At 48.2% G+C, this 23380-nt stretch overlaps 1 protein-coding gene across 1 annotated transcript in view; it reads left to right on the top strand.

The window, feature by feature from the left end:
• Positions 1-1655: 1655 nt before the first annotated feature.
• Positions 1656-23380, top strand: part of LOC124022468 (plexin-A4) — a gene marked incomplete at its 5' end in the record, with an annotated part of 68624 nt that continues 46899 nt past the window's right edge. Inside the window, 5 exons of the mRNA XM_046337385.1 lie at positions 1656-1924; positions 11007-11073; positions 11775-11921; positions 14150-14309; positions 19410-19513. Coding sequence (XP_046193341.1) covers positions 1656-1924; positions 11007-11073; positions 11775-11921; positions 14150-14309; positions 19410-19513 — 747 coding nt within the window. The remainder of the gene's footprint in view (positions 1925-11006; positions 11074-11774; positions 11922-14149; positions 14310-19409; positions 19514-23380) is intronic.

Raw genomic sequence — 23380 nt, forward strand, 5'->3', positions numbered from 1 at the left:
CTCCCAGATATCCTCCCATGCTGACTCTCCCAGATATCCTCCCATTCTGACTCTCCCAGATATCCTCCCATGCTGACTCTCCCAGATATCCTCCCATGCTGACTCTCCCAGATATCCTCCCATGCCCACATTCCAGGCTGTAATCATTAGCACACACAGTCATTTGAGAGAACCAGGTCTTAACAGACTGTCATTTGAGAGAACCAGGTCTTAACAGACTGTCATTTGAGAGAACCAGGGTTAAACAGACTGTCATTTGAGAGAACCAGGTCTTAACAGACTGTCATTTGAGAGAACCAGGTCTTAATAGACTGTCATTTGAGAGAACCAGGTCTTAATAGACTGTCATTTGAGAGAACCAGGGTTAAACAGACTGTCATTTGAGAGAACCAGGTCTTAACAGCTAGGTTGGTTATCACTGCATTGTCGGAACTAGAAGCACAAGCATTTCGCTACACTCACATCAACATCTGCTAACCATGTGTATGTGACAAGTCAAATTTGATTTGATTTGAATTGAGCCAGTGGAGTGATAATGGATTTGGCTGGAATGGGAGATGCCAAGGCCATGGAATGAGTTCTTCCCCACAGTCAGTCAGAGTCTATAGTCTATCCCTGGATGTCTGATTCCTCTAGTGTTGGGTCCATGTTACTCTAATGACTAGGGATGTAGTGATGTCTGATTCCTCTAGTGTTGGGTCCATGTTACTCTAATGACTAGGGATGTATTGATGTCTGATTCCTCTAGTGTTGGGTCCATGTTATTCTAATGACTAGGGATGTAGTGATGTCTGATTCCTCTAGTGCTGGGTCCATGTTACTCTAATGACTAGGGATGTAGTGATGTCTGATTCCTCTAGTGCTGGGTCCATGTTACTCTAATGACTAGGGATGTAGTGATGTCTGATTCCTCTAGTGTTGGGTCCATGTTACTCTAATGACTAGGGATGTAGTGATGTCTGATTCATCTCGTGTTGGCTTCATGTTACTCTAATGACTAGGGATGTAGTGATGTCTGATTCATCTCGTGTTGGCTTCATGTTACTCTAATGACGAGGGATGTAGTGATGTCTGATTCCTCTAGTGCTGGGTCCATGTTACTCTAATGACTAGGGATGTAGTGATGTCTGATTCCTCTAGTGTTGGGTCCATGTTACTCTAATGACTAGGGATGTAGTGATGTCTGATTCATCTCGTGTTGGCTTCATGTTACTCTAATGACGAGGGATGTAGTGATGTTATGTTACACCCATGACTTGGGCCAGGCGTTTGGCCTGACCATGTGGTCCTTTGTATCTCAGTTGGTAGAGCATGGTGTTTGTAACGCCAGGGTCGTGGATTCCATTCCCCGGACCACCCAAGTGTAAAATGTATGCATGCATGACTGACCCCAAACCGTGACCCCAAACAGTCTCTGTATCTGAGACAAGTGTGACCTCTGACGGGGCGGCAGGTTAGTGGTTAGAGCGTTGGACTCCCCGAGCTGACAAGGTACAAATCTGTCATTGTGCCCCTGAACAAGGCAGTTAACCCACTGTTCCTAGGCTGTCATTGAAAATAAGAATTTGTTCTTAACTGACTTGCCTAGTTAAATAAATAAATTGTCATCTAAGCGTATCCGTCTCTCCTCTCTTCTTCTCCTCCCTGTCTTCCAGGTGCCGGGCTACAGACAGGAGCAGGTGGAGAAGGGCCTGAAGCTGTTCGGCCAGCTCATCAACAACAAGGTCTTCCTGCTCTCATTCATCCGCACGCTCGAGTCGCAGCGCGGCTTCTCCATGCGCGACCGCGGCAACGTGGCCTCGCTCATCATGACAATGCTGCAGAGTAAACTGGAGTACGCCACCGATGTCCTCAAGCACCTGCTCTCTGACCTCATCGACCGCAACCTGGAGAGCAAGAACCACCCCAAGCTGCTGCTCCGAAGGTGAGGGGAGAGGGGAGAAGTGGGTGTGTGTGTGACTCTCGTGGGCCATCTCTGGCCTCATTAAGACAAAGGCCTTGGCTCTGTCCTCACCTCTCTGTGTCTGGGGAGAGGGGTGAGTGACTTCACTTCTCCAGAACACCTGCACAAACTCACACACACACTTCTCTATCTCTCTTCATCACTCTCTTCTCTTGCTCTCTTCTCTCGCTCTCTTCATCACTCTCTTCTCTCGTTCTCTTTCTCTCTCTCTCTATCTGCGACAGAGTGAATGATTGGGCCCTCACGGAGCTCTTACGCATTTAAGCTCTGAACAGCTGACTAATGCTAACATCAACGTTGCATTAGCTTTATCCTACACATTAACACTCATAGATTTCCACTCAATGGTAATGGACAACTGTGGCTGTGGGTTTGCTTTCCCTCTCCAAGCCGCTCTCAATTGATCATTAATACCAATGTCCGTACTTCTTCTCCAACTCTAACTCTCTAGAATGGCTGGTTTATGCTAAAACTAAGAACAGGGTAAAATCCTTATTTATTATATAGTGCAGTACTTTTGGCCAGGGCCCATAGGGTGCCATTTGGGATGCGTCCTTTGAAACTGGACTTTGTGGAATTAGTGTATTAGTCAAGCAGCAAGCCGATCAGCCACGCCTGATCGCTCCATATTCACTGTTTCATGGCGGTGACATGTGGAATTAACTTCAATGACATTGAAATGATCACTTTGTCTCAGAAACATGTACTACTCTGACACGCACATCATTAGAATATAATTACGATTAATTAGCGGAGAATCCAATTTAAAAAAAATGTAAAAATCCTCACTTGAAAAAGAAATGGGATTGTTAAAAGCCCTAGCTACTCCCCACTCAATCAGCACTTCCCTGTGTGTCAGTCTGTATCATATACACAGTACCACCACTTCAATTCAACACCATATCACCATATATGGTGCTGCAAGTGTTGTGACCATCTCGGTTAACCTTGAAAAAGACGTTGGTCCGTGTGGTCGTTGTATCACACATTTGCTCAGGGTGCTCAGTGCTCAGTCAGCCTCCCCAATGATTTGATAGGCATGTCGTAAATGAATTTAATCTTCCTAATTTCAATTGCAAACCTCCCGTCCTCCCTCGGGCGAAATCCTCCTCCCCAATGAAGATAGACACAGATTCCTCTGTTCGGGAGCATATTGAGCATATCGTTGTGTCAGAAAATGAACCGCATATTCACATCATGAAGGAGACGTTTAACAGAAAGATCTTGGATGCAGCATTGGATTCATGCTGTATGGGCAAGGCATGATTAATCACACCCAGAGCTTCCGGAGCCATTACCAGGCAGTAAACTCCCTCAATCCCAAATGAAACAATACTACAGTACTTACTATAGAATTCTGTAGTATAGTGTAGAATATTATACTAAACGCTGTCAGTGTCACTTGATGTTGTAGTATACTGTAGAATACTTACTATAGAATCTTGTAGTAAATACATGTTTAGTATATACTATAATACATATTACAGTTTTATCTGAAAAGAAACACTGTAGTAAATATTTGAGTCATGTTTACAGTATATATGGAAATACTAGTGTATTTAATTTGCATATAACCTGCCCAATCCCCTCCCCAAAATCCCAATTTGTGCCACCCATAAGTGAAAAACCTACATGCCAAGTACAGACCATATATTGTGTTCCTTACAGGTTATAAGAGCAGAAGCTCTGAACTCTCTGGTTGTGGAAAATGTGATCTTTAAGTATTTGTCCAGTAGGTTGCCTCAAGGCGAAAGCCCTCACTCCTATGTCAAAGACAATAAAACTAAAACACTACAGTAAATATTACAGTATAATACAGTCTGTAAAAACAATACTGGAACTACCAGACTAGAAGGGCTAGCTGCTGGAACACTACCAGACTAGAGGGGCTAGCTGCTGGAACACTACCAGACTAGAGGGGCTAGCTGCTGGAACACTACCAGACTAGAGGGGCTAGCTGCTGGAACACTACCAGACTAGAGGGCTAGCTGCTGGAACACTACCAGACTAGAGGGCTAGCTGCTGGAACACTACCAGACTAGAGGGGCTAGCTGCTGGAACACTACCAGACTAGAGGGGCTAGCTGCGGGAACACTACCAGACTAGAGGGGCTAGCTGCTGGAACACTACCAGACTAGAGGGGCTAGCTGCGGGAACACTACCAGACTAGAGGGGCTAGCTGCTGGAACACTACCAGACTAGAAGGGCTAGCTGCTGGAACACTACCAGACTAGAGGGGCTAGCTGCTGGAACACTACCAGACTAGAGGGGCTAGCTGCTGGAACACTACCAGACTAGAGGGCTAGCTGCTGGAACACTACCAGACTAGAGGGGTTAGCTGCTGGAACACTACCAGACTAGAGGGGCTAGCTGCGGGAACACTGTCAGACTAGAGGGGCTAGCTGCGGGAACACTGTCAGACTAGAGGGCTAGCTGCTGGAACACTACCAGACTAGAGGGGCTAGCTGCTGGAACACTACCAGACTAGAGGGGCTAGCTGCGGGAACACTACCAGACTAGAGGGGCTAGCTGCTGGAACACTGCCAGACTAGAGGGGCTAGCTGCGGGAACACTACCAGACTAGAAGGGCTAGCTGCTGGAACACTACCAGACTAGAGGGGCTAGCTGCGGGAACACTACCAGACTAGAAGGGCTAGCTGCTGGAACACTACCAGACTAGAGGGGCTAGCTGCGGGAACACTACCAGACTAGAGGGGCTAGCTGCGGGAACACTACCAGACTAGAGGGGCTAGCTTCTGGAACACTACCAGACTAGAGGGGCTAGCTGCGGGAACACTACCAGACTAGAGGGCTAGCTGCTGGAACACTACCAGACTAGAGGGGCTAGCTGCTGGAACACTACCAGACTAGAGGGGCTAGCTGCTGGGACACTGTCAGACTAGAGGGGCTAGCTGCTGGAACACTGTTAGACTATAGGGGCTAGCTGCTGGAACACTGTCAGACTAGAGGGGCTAGCTGCTGGAACACTGTCAGACTAGAGGGGCTAGCTGCGGAACACTACCAGACTAGAGGGCTAGCTGCTGGGACACTGTCAGACTAGAGGGGCTAGCTGCTGGAACACTGTTAGACTATAGGGGCTAGCTGCTGGAACACTGTCAGACTAGAGGGGCTAGCTGCTGGAACACTGTCAGACGAGAGGGGCTAGCTGCGGGAACACTACCAGACTAGAGGGGCTAGCTGCGGGAACACTACCAGACTAGAGGGGCTAGCTGCTGGGACACTGTCAGACTAGAGGGGCTAGCTGCTGGAACACTACCAGACTAGAGGGGCTAGCTGCTGGGACACTACCAGACTAGAGGGGCTAGCTGCTGGGACACTACCAGACTAGAGGGGCTAGCTGCTGGGACACTACCAGACTAGAGGGGCTAGCTGCTGGGACACTGTCAGACTAGAGGGGCTAGCTGCTGGGACACTGTCAGACGAGAGGGGCTAGTGCTGGAACACTACCAGACTAGAGGGGCTAGCTGCGGGAACACTACCAGACTAGAGGGCTAGCTGCTGGGACACTGTCAGACTAGAGGGGCTAGCTGCTGGAACACTGTTAGACTATAGGGGCTAGCTGCTGGAACACTGTCAGACTAGAGGGGCTAGCTGCTGGAACACTGTCAGACGAGAGGGGCTAGCTGCGGGAACACTGTCAGACTAGAGGGGCTAACTGCTGGAACACTGTCAGACTAGAGGGGCTCAATGCTGGAACACTACCAGACTAGAGGGGCTAGCTGCTGTAACACTACCAGACTAGAGGTTCTATCTGCTAGAACACTGTCAGACTAGAGGGGCTAGCTGCTGGAACACTACCAGACTAGAGGTTCTATCTGCTGGAACACTGTCAGACTAGAGGGGCTAGCTGCTGGAACACTGTCAGACTAGAGGGGCTAGCTGCTGGAACACTGTTAGACTATAGGGGCTAGCTGCTGGAACACTGTCAGACTACATTTACATTTAAGTCATTTAGCAGACGCTCTTATCCAGAGCGACTTACTAGAGGGGCTAGCTGCTGGAACACTGCCAGACTAGAGGGGCTAGCTGCGGGAACACTGTCAGACGAGAGGGGCTAGCTGCGGGAACACTGTCAGACGAGAGGGGCTAGCTGCGGGAACACTGTCAGACTAGAGGGGTGTGCTTGTGCTATCACACGTGGCCACCCTCAGTCTGACTAACCTTTAGCTGCTAGCCCTAACACACGGTCACATACTTGCTTCTTGGCCCTGGATACACACCCAAAATAGAGGAGACACCCAGGCTCACTCAGCTGTGATGAGAAGGCTAAATCTGGGCTCTGAGTAACACCCCCCGCCCCCCGTCCCCGTCCCGTCCCTCAATATATCTCTCCCTTCCTCCTCCCTATGTGTCCTCCCAATCTCCCTCTCATTGTCTCTCTCTCTCTCTCTCTCTCTCTCTCTCTCTCTCTCTCTCTCTCTCTCTCTCTCTCTCTCTCTCTCTCTCTCTCTCTCTCTCTCTCCCGCTTTATCCATCTATCTCCCGCCCTCTCTCTCTCCCCCCGCCTCTGCGCAGGCCATCTCTCTTTCTCTCTCTTTTCTCTGTCTTTCCCCCTCTTTGCCTTTTACTTGATTACTAAATCACTGCTCAAAGTGCATAAGCAGGACATCTTTGGCACTGTGTCCAGACCAGCTTCCCATCACCGCTTCCAAGACAAACTCTCCACCCCTCTCCTCCATTCTCCTCCATTCTCTCCTCCACTCTCCACCACTCTCCACCCCTCTCCACCCCTCTCCCCCACTCTCCTCCCTCTCCACCACTCTCCACCCCTCTGCCCCACTCTCCACCCCTCTCCTCCCCTCTCCTCCACTCTCCACTCCTCTCCTCCCCTCTCCTCCACTCTCCCCCACTCTCCACCCCTCTCCACCCCTCTCCTCCCCTCTCCACCCCTCTCCTCCCCTCTCCACCCCTCTCGTCCACTCTCCACCCCTCTCCTCCACCCTCTCCACCACTCTCCTCCATCCTCCACCCCTCTCCACCACTCTCCACCCCTGTCCTCCACTCTCCTCCACTCTCATCCACTCTCCATTCTCCTCTCCTCCACTCTCCATTATCCTCTCCTCCATTCTCCTCCACTCTCCTCTCCTCCATTCTCCTCTCCTCCATTCTCCTCCACTCTCCTCTCCTCCACTCTCCTCTCCTCCATTCTCCTCTCCTCTATTCTCCTCCACTCTCCTCCACTCTCATCCACTCTCCATTCTCCCCTCCTCCACTCTCCATTCTCCTCTCCTCCACTCTCCATTCTCCTCTCCTCCATTCTCCTCCACTCTCCTCTCACTCTCCTCTCCTCTCCACCACTCTCCACCCCTGTCCTCCACTCTCTCCACTCTCATCCACTCTCCATTCTCCTCTCCTCCACTCTCCATTCTCCTCTCCTCCATTCTCCTCCACTCTCCTCTCCTCCACTCTCCACTCTCCTCTCCACCACTCTCCACCCCTGTCCTCCACTCTACTCCACTCTCATCCACTCTCCATTCTCCTCTCCTCCACTCTCCATTCTCCTCTCCTCCATTCTCCTCCACTCTCCTCTCCTCCACTCTCCACTCTCCTCTCCACCACTCTCCACCCCTGTCCTCCACTCTCCTCCACTCTCATCCACTCTCCATTCTCCTCTCCTCCACTCTCCATTCTCCTCTCCTCCATTCTCCTCCACTCTCCTCTCCTCCACTCTCCACTCTCCTCTCCACCACTCTCCTCTCCTCCACTCTCCTCTCCTCCACTCTCCTCTCCCGCCTTTCTCTACATCCCCATCTGCCCGTCTCAACCTCAGCTGAAGCACACCACCAGGCAAACTAACTAACGAGAGACTTCCACAACCATCTGTCGCATTTTTGCGCCCTCCTCTGTCAGCCCCCTCTCCTTCCTCCACCCCCCCACCCCCTGCTTACACCCTCTCATTCTCTCCTCATGCATACTGAAATAGCTGCTGAACCTTTTCCACAGCTCAGATTTCTTTCATCCATCTATGATATAATATATCATTTAAAAAATCGGGGCTACTATTATTTCCTTTAACCAGCAACCGTCCATCTGCCTCTCCTGATGCACACACACACACACACACACACACACACACACACACAAACACACACACACACACACACACACACACACACACACACACACACACACACACACACACACACACACACACACACACACACACACACACACACACACACACACACACACACACACACACACACACACACACACACACACACACAGGGGATAATAATCAGTAGGAGCTAAAGGTCCTCTGATTATACTGTGAGGATTATCTCAGTAGTGCTAGTAAGAAGACGTCAGCCTAAGCACTGAGACTGCTTCTATGTCCCAAATTGTACCCTATTCCCTATGTAGTGCACTACTTTTGATCAGGAATGAGGTCGTGAAAAAAGTAGTGCAAAAGTAGTGCTCTATAAAGAACATAGGGTGCCATTGGGTATGCAGCCTGTGCTCTGCGTCAGACAGACAATCTTCTCCCCAGGAGCCCGAGTGGGAAATTGAAATCATTTTTGACTTCATGCTGTGGTGCTTTAACACGTGGGATTGGAGGAAGGGGGCGTGGCTAGCAGCAGAGCTACAACGTAGCTGCGTGTTTGGTTAACAGAAGAAAAGCCTTGTGACCCCCACTTGGCCCAGAGGAGGGTAGAGTGAAAAACGTCACTGAGAATCCTGTCCTTTAACATCTTATTGATTTTAAGAGCTTATCTATCACAATCAATAACACCCTAGGACGATATGGTCTACAGAACCCTCATTAATGACCTCTGGTATCAAAACTCTGTTTGTAAGCCACATCTGTTGTTTCAGCACCCATGGTTTAGATTATCATGATCAGTGCGATGCCAGATGCCTGTAAAGAAATGTCTGTGGGATGAGTGGGAGAGCTGTGAAGATACATTGAGCGTTAAGCCTCCGTTTTATAGAGCGTCGCTCTGCACGACATACTAATGCGTCCCACCGGATCTGCAATCCAAGAATTCTTTGGTTCCCATCTCACGTGCAGAGGCAAAACGACTGCTCTGTAACCAGGGGAAACTAAGTACCAACAAGTTGACTTGGTTGACTGTGTGCTAAGCAGGCACACTACTATCACAGAGCATTACAGCCATGTTAACTTATCAGTAACGTTACTGATACGTTGTAGAGATGTGGCAGTCGAGAGGAGGCTGAGGAGGTTGTCGGGCGGTTGTGGACATGTTAGGTACAGCAACCCTTCATCCCATCTTCCCTATAGGCAGGGCTTGGATAGAGGATGGCCATTTGGACTCCCTGTGGGGCCGTGCCAAAACAGATCATTACTGGAGGGCCTGGCTCGCACTGCCAAAGAAAACCACAAACACACACAGTTACACACACCTTTCTGAACACGTTCTTTAAGAGCACACACACACACAGTTACACACACAGTTGCACACACCTTTCTGAAAACGTTCTTTAAGAACACACACAAACACATAAAATAACAAAAGGAGGAGAAAACGCGGGAGCTGAAAGAGGAGATAAAGACTCAGCCAAGTCATTCTGTTATTCTTGTCTTTTACTGAGACCCCCTCCTCCCTCCATCTCCAAGTCATTCTGTTATTCTTCCATTTTACTGACCCCTCCCTCCATCTCCAAGTCATTCTGTTATTCTTCCATTTTACTGAGACTCCTCCTCCCTCCATCTCCAAGTCATTTCTTCTCCACCTCTCCCTTTTACACTCTCTTTTCATCCCTTTGATTGATGTGCTGAATTTGTCTACATGGAGACCATTTGGAAGTGTGAATGATTACAAGTAAGGGGACAGGGTCTGAGGGGAGAGGAGGGAGGAGGGAGAGCGAATGAGGGAGTGGAGGGGAGGAATAGAGTGAGGGACACATGAAAGAAAAGATGAAACGTGACCTCCCTTACCCCTAGAGCCGAGGACACTCTCGGCCGCCGCACCAACATAAAAGTGCGGGCGCAAGCAGAGCAGGATGTTAATCCCATCCAGGTGTTGTGCCAATTCTGGTTGGCAGGGGGTGCCGGGCCCGGCCTATTGGCACAGCGGGCACAATCCTCCATCTCTAATTGCGATGGTCCTCCTAAGAGGTGCCAGGAGGGCTCTGAGTGGAGGGGCCAGGAGGGCTCTGAGAGGAGGGGCCAGGAGGGCTCTGAGAGGAGGGGCCAGGAGGGCTCTGAGTGGAGGGGCCAGGAGGGCTCTGATAGGAGGGGCCAGGAGGGCTCGGAGTGGAGGGGCCAGGAGGGCTCTGAGAGGAGGGGCCAGGGGGAGGCTGCAGGTGGCAACCGAATGACACAAGGGGCAAGGGGGCGTGCACACACACACAATGGCCTAATCCTGAAATATTGATGCCTGTGGCCATGCCTCATTGAGGTGGTGGTGGGGTGAGGGGGGGGGGGTTCTTGGCAGATTACCCACCACACAGGAGCCAGAGACGTGTCAAAAGATATCCGATCCCCGCCTCTCGCCTTTCAGACCCTGCTGTTTGTTATTGTGCACATGAATATTATCCATTCACACGGTATGGCCGCCTGTGGTAGCCCAGTGAACGGTGCCCCGATTAGTCACGCCAGCGGAGCGCCCACTGGCACGAGAGACCGGACATGAAAGAGAGCAGGGCGATGGATGTGTGCATCCACTTTCTATTGTAATGTGATGTTCGGTGTCGTCCCAGACAGTGGGTGTGAATGGGCTAAGGAGGGAGAGGTTAATAATGAGGCCAGTATTATTATAGGCCCTTCTAATGACATCAATCCCAATGGGATCAAATAAAGGTTTTAATTGCTTTCTCTTCTATTAAGACCCCAGCGTAGCTTAGGTGCCCTTGGCGTGCCTGAATATAAAAGGCATCGGCAGGAAGATTGGGGACCTTTAGAAGTGAGAGCCAAAAATGTTTTTGCAATGATGTTTGTGTAACAAAAGCCCCTATTAATTACGACAGTCCTGGTTTTGTGGGGAATTTGATGATCATATTGAGTATTTGTGAGGTTGTGAGGGATGGTATGTTGATGGAATGTCTCTGTTGATTTCAGGACGGAGTCTGTGGCAGAGAAAATGCTGACCAACTGGTTCACCTTCCTGCTATACAAGTTCCTAAAGGTCAATGTCTGCATACACTTCACTCTGATACATTCTGCTTTTCTCACCCATTCAGCTCCTCTAGCTTCATGTCTGTGAGAGTGTGTAATATGGTAACGTGTCTGTGTGTGTGCGTGTGTTTGTTTGTGTGTGTGGACGTATCCCCACAAGAATAGTAAAAAATAGTAACATTTTGTTAGTCCCCACAGGGTAAAATGCTGTTTCTAGGGGGTTTAGAGTTAAGGTTAGAATTAGATATGGGCATTACAATTATGTTTAGGGTTATGAAATGGCATTACAATTTGGTTTAGGGTTATGAAATGGCATTACAATTTGGTTTAGGGTTAGGAAATCGGGTTCGTGTTAGAGTTAGGGTTAAGGTTATATTTTTGACACCAATCTCTCTCTGTTTATCTGTTTGTCTGTCTCTCTCTCTCTGTCTCTCTCTCTCTCTCTCTGTCTGTCTGTCTGTCTGTCTGTCTGTCTGTCTGTCTGTCTGTCTGTCTGTCTGTCTGTCTGTCTGTCTGTCTGTCTGTCTGTCTGTCTGTCTGTCTGTCTGTCTGTCTGTCTGTCTGTCTGTCTGTCTGTCTGTCTGTCTGTCTGTCTGTCTGTCTGTCTGTCTGTCTGTCTCTGTCTCTGTCTCTGTCTCTGTCTCTGTCTGTCTGTCTCTGTCTGTCTCTCTGTCTCTGTCTGTCTGTCTCTCACCATCCCTCTCTACACAGGAGTGTGCGGGCGAGCCCCTCTTCTCCCTCTTCTGTGCCATCAAGCAGCAGATGGAAAAGGGGCCTATAGACTCCATCACTGGCGAGGCGCGCTACTCGCTGAGCGAGGATAAGCTCATCAGACAGCAAATCGACTACAAGATGCTGGTAAGGGTCTGGGGTAGGAACTGGGCTGGGGTAGGAACTGGGCTGGGGTAGGAACTGGGCTGGGGTAGGACCTGGGCTGGGGTAGGAACTGGGCTGGGGTAGGACCTGGGCTGGGGTAGGACCTGGGCTGGGGTAGGAACTGGGCTGGGGTAGGAACTGGGCTGGGGTAGGAACTGGGCTGGGGTAGGACCTGGGCTGGGGTAGGAACTGGGCTGGGGTAGGAACTGCATTTTGTGGGGTGGGGAGGGGAAGGAAGGGGTTTTGGACACGGTAACACCTAGCCACCCGCCTCCTTTCACGACTGACTGGAAGAGGGCTCCTGACCTCACTTTCTTTTAGAGACCGGAGCTGACAGAGGGAGGAGGCGAGGAAGAGGGGGAGGAGGCGAGGAAGAGGGGGAGGAGGCGAGGAAGAGGGGGAGGAGGCGAGGAAGAGGGGGAGGAGGTGAGGAAGAGGGGGAGGAGGTGAGGAAGAGGGGGAGGAGGCGAGGAAGAGGGGGAGGCGAGGAAGAGGGGGAGGAGGCAGGGGAAAGGAGGGAGTGTGTTAGAGATCAGGGAAGGGGGGGGTGAGGAAGAGGGGGAGGAGGCCAGGAAGAGGGGGAGGAGGCCAGGAAGAGGGGGAGGAGGCGAGGAAGAGGGGGAGGAGGCGAGGAAGAGGGGGAGGAGGCCGGGGAAAGGAGGGAGTGTGTTAGAGATCAGGGAAGGGGGGGCAGGGAAGAGGGGGAGGAGGCCAGGAAGAGGGGGAGGAGGCTGTTTCCCTGGTCTCTCTTTCTGTTCTACTCTCTGATCACCTTCATTCCTCTCCTCCATCACTGTGACCTGAGCTGACTGAGGGAAGACAAGACACCCGGCCAGGCAGTCTGTTACTACCTCAATGTCTCTGTAAGACAAATCAAACCCTTCCCAGGAAACACACAGTGTGGCTCAGATAGCCTGGAGAGGAATAGAGTTATTTCAGTTGGCCGTGAGAAACAGTATCTCTGTCTCAATCAATCTAGAAGGATTGATGATGGAGTGGCCCTTTACAACATGTAATTATCTGCTCAACGATAGAGGTATAGAATTTTACTGGGAACAGCATGGGACCATGAAGTATTTTATTTTCTCTTTCTTATGTAAATGGCCTCCTTCTTTCCCTTGGACCATGTAATTACATCTGGCGAGAGCTTCAATTGCGTAGATGATGATGATGATGCTGATGATGATGGCTGATGTATTCACTGTGAATGATAATAACCGTGCGATAATAATTAGCTTGTTAACCACTCATCGACTCAAGGTAGCCATGCCGTGTCAGACTGGCCCCCCCTGGGAGGCCAGTTTCTCTGAATACCCATTTCTATTACAGGAAAGACTTTCACCAGACTTGACAGATACAGAATGGCCTCTTTCAAACCTGATATCCAACGACCGCGCCATGGTTGGATTATCGTCATCCCACAGAATGTGTCTCCATCTCCAATAGAATTATCAACTGAGACACAGCATACCTGAATCCCATCAACTCCTGATGTGATTCTCTATTCTATAGAAAAAATACCTGTCCCTGTTCTCTACAGGTGGTGAACTGTTCTCCTATTGTAATAGCAGGCGTATAACTCCAGGTCTTGTCCCTGTTCTCTACAGGTGGTGAACTGTTCTCCTATTGTAATAGGAGGCGTATAACTCCAGGTCTTGTCCCTGTTCTCTACAGGTGGTGAACTGTTCTCCTATTGTAATAGCAGGCGTATAACTCCAGGTCTTGTGCCTGTTCTCTACAGGTGGTGAACTGTTCTCCTATTGTAATAGCAGGCGTATAACTCCAGGTCTTGTCCCTGTTCTCTACAGGTGGTGAACTGTTCTCCTATTGTAATAGGAGGTGTATAACTCCAGGTCTTGTCCCTGTTCTCTACAGGTGGTGAACTGTACTCCTATTGTAATAGGAGGTGTATAACTCCAGGTCTTGTCCCTGTTCTCTACAGGTGGTGAACTGTACTCCTATTGTAATAGCAGGCGTATAACTCCAAGTCTTGTCCCTGTTCTCTACAGGTGGTGAACTGTACTCCTATTGTAATAGGAGGTGTATAACTCCAAGTCTTGTCCCTGTTCTCTACAGGTGGTGAACTGTACTCCTATTGTAATAGGAGGTGTATAACTCCAAGTCTTGTCCCTGTTCTCTACAGGTGGTGAACTGTACTCCTATTGTAATAGCAGGCGTATAACTCCAGGTCTTGTCCCTGTTCTCTACAGGTGGTGAACTGCATCCACCCGGACAATGAGAAGAGCCCTGAGATCCAGGTGAAGGTGTTGAACTGTGACTCCATCAGCCAGGTGAAGGAAAAGATCCTGGACGCCATATACAAGAACGTTCCCCACTCCCACCGACAGAAGGCCTCTGACATGGACCTAGGTAGGATCCCCGTTCATTAGGGCACTCTGTAGCTGAATGTTATGCAATGGAAAACGAAAACATTTCTTATTGGAAATCCGTTCGGGTGAATACAAGTCTGATCAGTCAATGAGCCCCTTTTTCTACAGCAACCATATACGGATACAAATGGAGAAAATGTTCCCTGGAGTTGAAAAGGTTAACACCTGGAATTATTATTGCAAATATATATTGTATTTTCTGTTTTTAATTGACGAACATTGAGTTATTTTTCCATCACGTGGACAAATCGGTGTTGATGAGTCTTCCGTCATTGAACATGTGGAGGCCATTGTGAGAGTTCTCGTGTTCCTCCACACCAGGGATGTTAAACTCATTCCACAGAGGGCTTAGTGTCTGCGGCTTTTTGATTTCTCCTTTCAATTACGTCTTAGACAACCAGGTGAGGGGAGTTCCTTACTAATTAGTGACCTTAATTCATCACTCCGGGTACAAGGGAGGAGCGAGAAACCCGCAGCCACTCGGCCCTCCGTGGAATGAGTTTGACACCTGTGATCTACACCCATTGATTCTCAAGACTTCTTCTTCAAATTACAGTAGTGTTCAGAGAGACTCAACACCAGCCTACCTCCATAGATCTCAGGAGAGTTGAGTCCAGCAGACCTCTCTCTGGCTCCTATGTCTGGTGCTGTGTGATTGTTCTCTTCCCTCTCCGACTCCCCATCGATCCAGCCCTGTTGACCACACTCTGACTCACATGATTGATCAAGTAATCAATGGAGAGGCTCTCAGATCCCCAAACCTCCTCAATCTTAGATGTATTTTCTGTGAAACTTTCGAAGAGATTGGCCTTCTTTCCTTTCACTCCAGCTTTCTCTTCTTCTCTCATTCTTTCTTACTTCCTGTTCTCAGTAGACTGGGTTGTCATTTTCTTCACCAAGGTTATTTCCTAATGGTGTTATAAGATGACTAATTGTCTCTGTTTGTAGTAGTGAGGAGTGGTGACCTGCTCCCCCTGTACGTCCCTGTAACGAGTGAGCTGAGAGTCAGGAAGCAAGTTCAGGGAGTGTGTGTCTAAAACAATACATGGAACATAATACAAAACAAGAAAACACGAACAACGCACAGACATGAAACTGGAACAGAAACAATGATGCCTGGTGAAGGAACCAAAGGGAGTGACATATATAGGGAAGGTAATCAGGGAAGTGATTGAGTCCAGGTGAGTCTGACGACGCACAGGTGCACGTAACGATGGTGACAGGTGTGCGCCGTAACAAGCAGCCTGGTGACCTAGAGGCCGGAGGGAGCACAGGTCACAATCCCATTCTCAGTCCCACAATACTACATCCTGGCACTACATCTTCCAGCTGCACGGCCTATCACGCCTAAGTGTGTGTGTGTTTTATTTCCTGATTGTATTCCATCAATTTCGTCAGGTCTTTCTAGGTAGATGGTGAGTGGCGAGCCTTTTTATGGATTCTGTAACGGCTCTCTTCTATCTCCTCCTCTGATGAAGAGGTAGAACAAGGATCGGACCAAAATGCAGCGTGGTGGTTACTCATGTTCTTTAATGAAAAATGAACGATACATGAAAGAACAATAATATACAAAACAACAAACGAAACGCAAAAACCTATACAGCCTATCTTGTGACAACAAACACAGAGACAGGAACAATCACCCACAAAACACAGTGAAACCCAGGCTACCTAAATATGGTTCCCAATCAGAGACAACGAGAATCACCTGACTCTAATTGAGAACCGCCTCAGGCAGCCATAGCCTATGCGAGACACCCCTACTCAGCCGCAATCCCAATGCCTACTAAAACCCCAATACGAAAACACAACTAAATAAACCCATGTCACACCCTGGCCTGACCAAATAAATATATAAACACAAAATACTAAGACCAGAGTGTGACAGATTCACATATCAGGATGGTGTGTGTGTGTGTGTGTGTGTGTGTGTGTGTGTGTGTGTGTGTGTGTGTGTGTGTGTGTGTGTGTGTGTGTGTGTGTGTGTGTGTGTGTGTGTGTGTGTGTGTGTGTGTGTGTGTGTGTGTGTGTGTGTGTGTGTGTGTGTGTGTGTGCCCTGTGTTTTCTTAGTAATAGTATATTTATAATGGCATACGGAGCTGTGATGGGGGAATGTCTCTCTGATAAGTGAAGAGATTGGTTTAGGTTTTTGGCGAGCGCTCCATTGCGAAATTGTTTCATGGCGCCCACCGGGCAGTTTCGTGGCGCCCACCGGGCAGTGTGTTGTCTTATTGTTTATTATTATTATAGAGAATTGGACATTTAGTCTGAGGGGGAACTCACTGCGTGTCGTCACTGCGTCTGGGGGGCATTGTGACTACATGCAGTAGTTTAGGAGGGAAGCGGTGTCATTTATGTCTTGTATAAAAGACAATAGGTAGAAGGATATTACACCGAATGCAACAGTCCACTCAGAGGGAGAGGAAGCATCTCTGCATGATTCCACTAACAGATCAAAGGGCCTCCCTAGTCCGGACAAACTCTTCCCCCAACCTCCTCCCCCATATTGACAATCCTCAGTTTCCATCTTGCAGGCTCTCCTGAAAACAAATTTGACAAGAGTGTTTTTGTCCCAGATATTGTTTTTAATTCCCCATGCCGGGTCCCCCTGAGGGAGGCACGATAGGAGGGGACAGGGCGTGAGAACCAATCCAAGCAAGACCTGCTTTGTGTGTGTGGGGAGGTATAGGTACGTGTGTGAGGGTGGGGGGAGTGAATTGTGTGTGTGTGTGTATGTATATGCAAGTACATGTGTGTGCTGCTTCCCCCTCTGCAGTATGACAACACTACCTCAATAACCTTCACTGGTTCACCCTCTGCAGTATAACAACACTACCTCAATAACCTTCACTGGTTCACCCTCTGCAGTATGACAACACTACCTCAATAACCTTCACTGGTTCACCCTCTGCAGTATGACAACACTACCTCAACAACCTTCACTGGTTCCCCCTCTGCAGTATGACAACACCACCTCAACAACCTTCACTGGTTCCCCCTCTGCAGTATGACAACACTACCTCAACAACCTTCACTACTTCCCCTCTGCAGTATAACAACACTACCTCAACAACCTTCACTGGTTCCCCCTCTGCAGTATGACAACACCACCTCAACAACCTTCACTCTGCATTCTCACAACACTACCTCAGCAACCTTCACTACTTCCCCCTTTGCAGTCTGACAACACTACCTCAATAACCTTCACTACTTCCCCCTCTGCAGTATGACAACACTACCTCAATAACCTTCACTACTTCCCCCTCTGCAGTATGACAACACTGCCTCAATAACCTTCACTACTTCCCCCTCTGCAGTATGACAACACTACCTCAATAACCTTCACTACTTCCCCCTCTGCAGTATGACAACACTGCCTCAATAACCTTTACTACTTCCCCCTCTGCAGTATGACAACACTACCTCCATAACCTTCACTACTTCCCCCTCTGCAGTATGACAACACTACCTCAATAACCTTCACTACTTCCCCCTCTGCAGTATGACAACACTACCTCAATAACCTTAACCTTCACTGTAGGAGCTCCGATGTTCTAGAATCCCTCCACTCCCCAAAGCCTTTATCTACAACACTGGGCTCCACACAGAGAGACCTGGGAGGATTGGGGTACAGGGGCAATCTCATCTTACTCTGGTTTTCTCCAAATTCATCCTTTCTTTCCTCTCCTTTTTTCCAATTCCCTCTCTCCTCTTCCTTTGGTTTGTTTACTCTGGCCCAACTGGAGACTCAGGTCATTTGCATGTTGATGGAAAGATGTACAGTACAGAGAGAAAACAATAGGAGGCTTTGTGTTTTCTGGAGATTTCTGATGCCAAAGTTGTTCTCCGCACCCCTCCTAGGACGTGTTTCATCATCTGCCCTGTGATTGCTGCTTTGTTGGTCTATTTGTGATTGGAATAGGAGATGACAGTGACCGACGCCAGGCGGGAACAACACCGACACAGTGACACATTCTTATATAAACTCAAATGCGGCAAACAAAATAATATCACCTCCTTGTTTGTTTTCCACAATATATTTTATTTTCATTATAATGTGACCGAATACAGTGGTGGGGTTTCTCTACAGTGGTGAGGGTGGTGGGTTATTTCGTATGTCTTTGGGGTGGCGTTGTATCTCGAGTGTGTGCGGTGGTATGGTTTCTCTTGAAGGGTGCTTTAGGTGGGGTATCTCCTGAGGGTGCAATGGTGTGGTATTTCTAGCTGAGACTGAAAGTTCAGTTGAATGGGGTAGCGGTGGTGTGGTTTCTCCTGCCCTAGCTAGTTCCCAGAAATGACAATAAGAGACAGTTCAGCAGGGGTTTAGCACTGGTCGATGGTGGAGAGCACTCAGCGTGGGGGCCAGGGGCCCGCCACAGATGAAAGAGGAAGTAGGGACCTTGGCTAGCAGTGGTAATCACATCCATCGATCGAGAGGGCCCAGCGAAGGCCCCGATCCGCTCTCTATCAAAGAGCAGAGTGGGTGATTAATTTTCCTCCCTTTCTTTTCCCTCTATTTCTTCTTGTCCTCCCTCTCGTTCTCTCTTGCAACTAACACTCGTTGTCACACTCGTTCTACGTCTCGGTATCGCTACTTTGTGGCCTGGGAATCTCATGCTGGCCTCAAAGGAAGGATTCCAGGAACTCCAGATCTGTTTCACTGTAGCCACTCCCTTCTCTTCCCACGGTCCAGACATACATGGCTCCTGCAGAACCAGTGTGTATGTGACGCAGGTTGACATTCACTGTCATGAATCTTGCCCTGGAGGCAGAAATGAGCAATTCTTCACTACACGGGCCATCTAGAAAGTCAAAACTGGCTATATTGTAAAAATAGGTTTAAAATCAGATTTGATGACTTTGTGGCTGTGCCAGTCAGTGACGACTCTACAGAGCTGCCAACAGGGAAAGATTCATGACAATAAATGCCAACCTGCGTGTGTGACATCAAAGGAGTGTACAAAAAGAGAGCGTAGTGATCACTGCATCTTGTGGAAAAGGTCATTCTGAGCAGGCTGGATATAAATCTCTCTTTCTCCCTGTAGTGCCCTAACCTGTCTTTACCTTTGCCCCCTCACAGAGTGGCGCCAGGGCAGAGGTCAGCGTACGATCCTGATGGATGAAGACCTCTCTACCAAGATTGAGAGCGACTGGAAGAGACTCAACATGCTTGCTCACTACCAGGTACACGCATCACTATCTAGAACAGTTAACCCACTGTTCCAAGGCCGTCATTGAAAATAAGAATTTGTTATTAACTGACTTGCCCAGTTAAATAAAGGTGTGTGTGTGTGTGTGTGTGTGTGTGTGTGTGTGTGTGTGTGTGTGTGTGTGTGTGTGTGTGTGTGTGTGTGTGTGTGTGTGTGTGTGTGTGTGTGTGTGTGTGTGTGTGTGTGTGTGTGTGTGTGTGTGTTACATGCATCACTATCTAGAACACATATCTATTCGACCAGGTACACGCATCACTATCTAGAACACACATATCTATACGACCAGGTACACGCATCACTATCTAGAACACACATATCTATACGACAAGGTACACGCATCACTATCTAGAACACACATATCTATACGACCAGGTACACACATCACTATCTAGAACACACATATCTATACTACAAGGGACATGCATATCTAGAGGTGGAGTCATACCCATGTTCACTCAGGACAGAGAGGGTAGAAGTGTAATGCATTGTATTTCTATAGGGTACACTGATCCGTAATGGAGAAGATTGAAGATAACTCCCAATACGCTGTACAGAAGGGACTGGTGATTTGCTAGTGTACCAACAAAGCCTGTTAGAGACAAGCAAAATGGATGAATAGAATGAAGTAGTTTGTTTTCCCCTCCAGTGTGTATTTGCAATATCAAAACTAAACTATTCCCTCTCATAGTGTATAATACAGTGTGGTGCACCATGTTTCCATGTAAATATTATGCTGCATAGTGTTCAGTTTGAGGTAAACCGATGGTCCAGATTAGGCTCTAACTATTAGAGTATCCACTTCCAGGTAAATACATGTTTGAGATGATTGACTTCCAGGTACTACCATAATGTAGACGGTACACTAGATAAATTCATATTGCACACTCACTCACAGGTAAACTCACTCCACCTGAGTGTCATTCCATTTCCAGGTAAACTTTTGCAGCTAATCACCCAGTCAAAATGCTGCTCAACCTCATAAATGTTTCATCAAATAGATTACCCTGTAAAGGTCTCTTTGCAAAACACACACACCACTCACGGCTCTTTTCTCAAATAGACCTCCTGATCTCATCAGACGGAGCCGGAGGGAGATTTGTGTTTTGAGTTTGTTTATTTGTTTAACTGATTCTATCTATACCGCCTACTTCACCATATCTCCTGCCCCACCATATCTCCTGCCTCCCTCCTCCCTCGCTCCTCCAGCCTTCTGAGTTCAGGAGTCATCAGCCACTCTCTTTGTTGTCTCTGTTTCCAAACGTCGCCATTCCACAGACAGACAGCACCTTTATCCACTACCACATGTATTTCCTCCCCAAACACTGAAGGAAACAGAAACTCATTAAAAATCAGACTTTGATTAGAACTCTGCAAGTCAGAGTTGACGGTAGGAAAGCACCTAAACTAGTATTACAAGAGTAACAGTACCAAAGAGACTAGAGGCTTCACAAGATGTCTACGCACGCAACCTGACAGTATTGCACACGTGTTGTGTCCGATCATGTTGGTTTAGGTTGTTGACGCGTAGGACCGATGTTGCTGGTGGATCAGTCAGGCAGAATGTTTTTCAGAGTTGTGTATCAGTCCGTTTCAATAATGTGTGATGGCCGCAGACAAAGGGAAGAGGAAGAAGAGGCAAAATTCTGTTTTGGCAGGCTTAAAAGCCTCTGCCAAGCTATTGAATGAACACGCACATCCTTTGACAGTTCTAAATGGACTATGTTGATTTCTCCAGCCAATAGACTAATACATGGCACCGAAGAACATGACTGACGTTTTACATTCTCCCAACCAATTGTGCAAATTTTTTACATTTTATTTGCATTTTGTGTAACTTATTTTTTTACTTATTGTGTATGTTGCTGCTACATCTCTTATGACCGGAAATAACTTCTGGACATCAGAAAAGCAATTACTCATCTTGGACTGGAAGAAACGTTTTCCTTTAACGAGTCTGACGAGAAGGAAATCCTGCTTTCAATGGAACAGGCCCAGATCCACGCCTTTTGCATGAAGAAAAGACGCCGGAAAAGTGGGAGCAGATCGGGGATCCTTCTGAGTAGCCAGAGGTGAATGAGTAAACTCCCACTGCCTTCCATTCTCCCTGTTAACGTGCAATCGTTAGAAAATAAAATGGATGACCTATTATTAAAATTATCCAATGGGACATTAAAAACTGTAACATCTTGTGTTTCACTGATACTTGGCTGAACGAAGAAACGGACAATATAGAGCTGGCGGGATTTTACATGCACCGGCAGAACAGAGACGCTACCTCTGGTAAGACGAGGGGTGGCGGTGTGTCTTTTTGTCAACAACAGCTGGTGTGCGATGTCCTATATTAAAGAAGTCAAGGTATTGCTCACCTGAGGTAGAGTACCTTATGATAAGCTTTCGACCGTACTATCTGTATAGAGTTCTTATCTGTATTATTCGTAGCCGTCTATTTACCACCACAAAGCAAAGCTGGCACTAAGACCCCTCTCAACCAACTCTATAAGGCCATAAGCAAAGAAGAAAATGCTCACCCAGAAGCAGCGCTCCTAGTGGCCGGGGACGCAGGCAATCTTAAATCAGTTTTACCAAATTTTTACCTGCATGTCACATGTGCAACCAGGAGAAAAGAAAACCTAGACCACCTTTACTCCACACACAGAGATGCATACAAAGCTCTTCCCCGCCCTCCATTTGGCAAATCTGACCACAATTCTATCCTCCTGATTCCGGCTTACAATCAAAAACTAAAGCAGGAAGTATCAGTCACTCGCTCAATACGGAAGTGGTCATATGACGCGGATGCTACACTAAAGGACAGTTTTGCTAGCACAGACTGGAATATGTTCTGGGATTCATCCAATGGCATTGAGGAATACACCACATCAGTCATCGGCTTCATCAATAAGTGCATTGATGACTTCCTCCCCAAAGTGACTGTACGTACGTATCCCAACCAGAAGCCCTGGATTACAGGCAACATTCTCATCTAGCTAAGGGCTAGAGCTGCCGCTTTCAAGGAGCGGGAGACTAATCCGGACGCTTATAAGAAATCCTGCTATGCCCTCAGACAAACTATCAAACAAGCAAAGCATCAATACAGGATTAAGATTGAATCCTACTACGAGCTCTGACGCTCGTCGGATGCGGCAGGGCTTGAAACTATTATGGACTACAAAGGGAAACCCAGACACGAGCTGCCCAGTGACGCGAGCCTACCAGACGAGCTAAATGCCTTTCATGCTTGCTTCAAGGCAATCAACACTGAAGCATGAACGAGAGCACCAGCTGTTCTGGATGACTGTGTGATAACTCTCTTGGTAGCCGATGTGAACAAAACCTTTAATGCCGCTGGGCCAGACAGATTACCAGGACGTGTAGTCAAAGAATGCGCAGACCAACTGTCAAGTGTCTTCACTGACATGTTCAACCTCTCCCTGACTAAGTCTATAATATCTACGTGTTTCAAGTAGACCACCATAGTCCCTGTGCCAAAGGAAGTGGAGGTAACCTGCCTAAATTATTACCTCTCGTGGCACTCACGTCGGTCGCCGGGAAGTGCTTTGAAAGGCTGGTCATGGCTCACATCAACAGCATCCTCCAGGACACCCTAGACCCACTCCAATTTGCATACCGCCCCAGCAGATCCACAGATGACATAATCTCAATCGCACTCCACATCGCCCTTTCTCACCTGGACAAAAGGAACAAACGTGAGAATGCTGTTCATCGACTACAGCTCAATGTTCAACACCATAGTGCCCATGAAGCTCATCACTAAGCTAAGGACTCTGGGACTAAACACCTCCAACTGCAACTAAATCCTGGACTTCCAGGATTTAGAGTA

Source organism: Oncorhynchus gorbuscha, unplaced genomic scaffold (genome assembly GCF_021184085.1).
Source record: "Oncorhynchus gorbuscha isolate QuinsamMale2020 ecotype Even-year unplaced genomic scaffold, OgorEven_v1.0 Un_scaffold_1400, whole genome shotgun sequence".
Taxonomy (NCBI): Eukaryota; Metazoa; Chordata; class Actinopteri; order Salmoniformes; family Salmonidae; genus Oncorhynchus; species Oncorhynchus gorbuscha.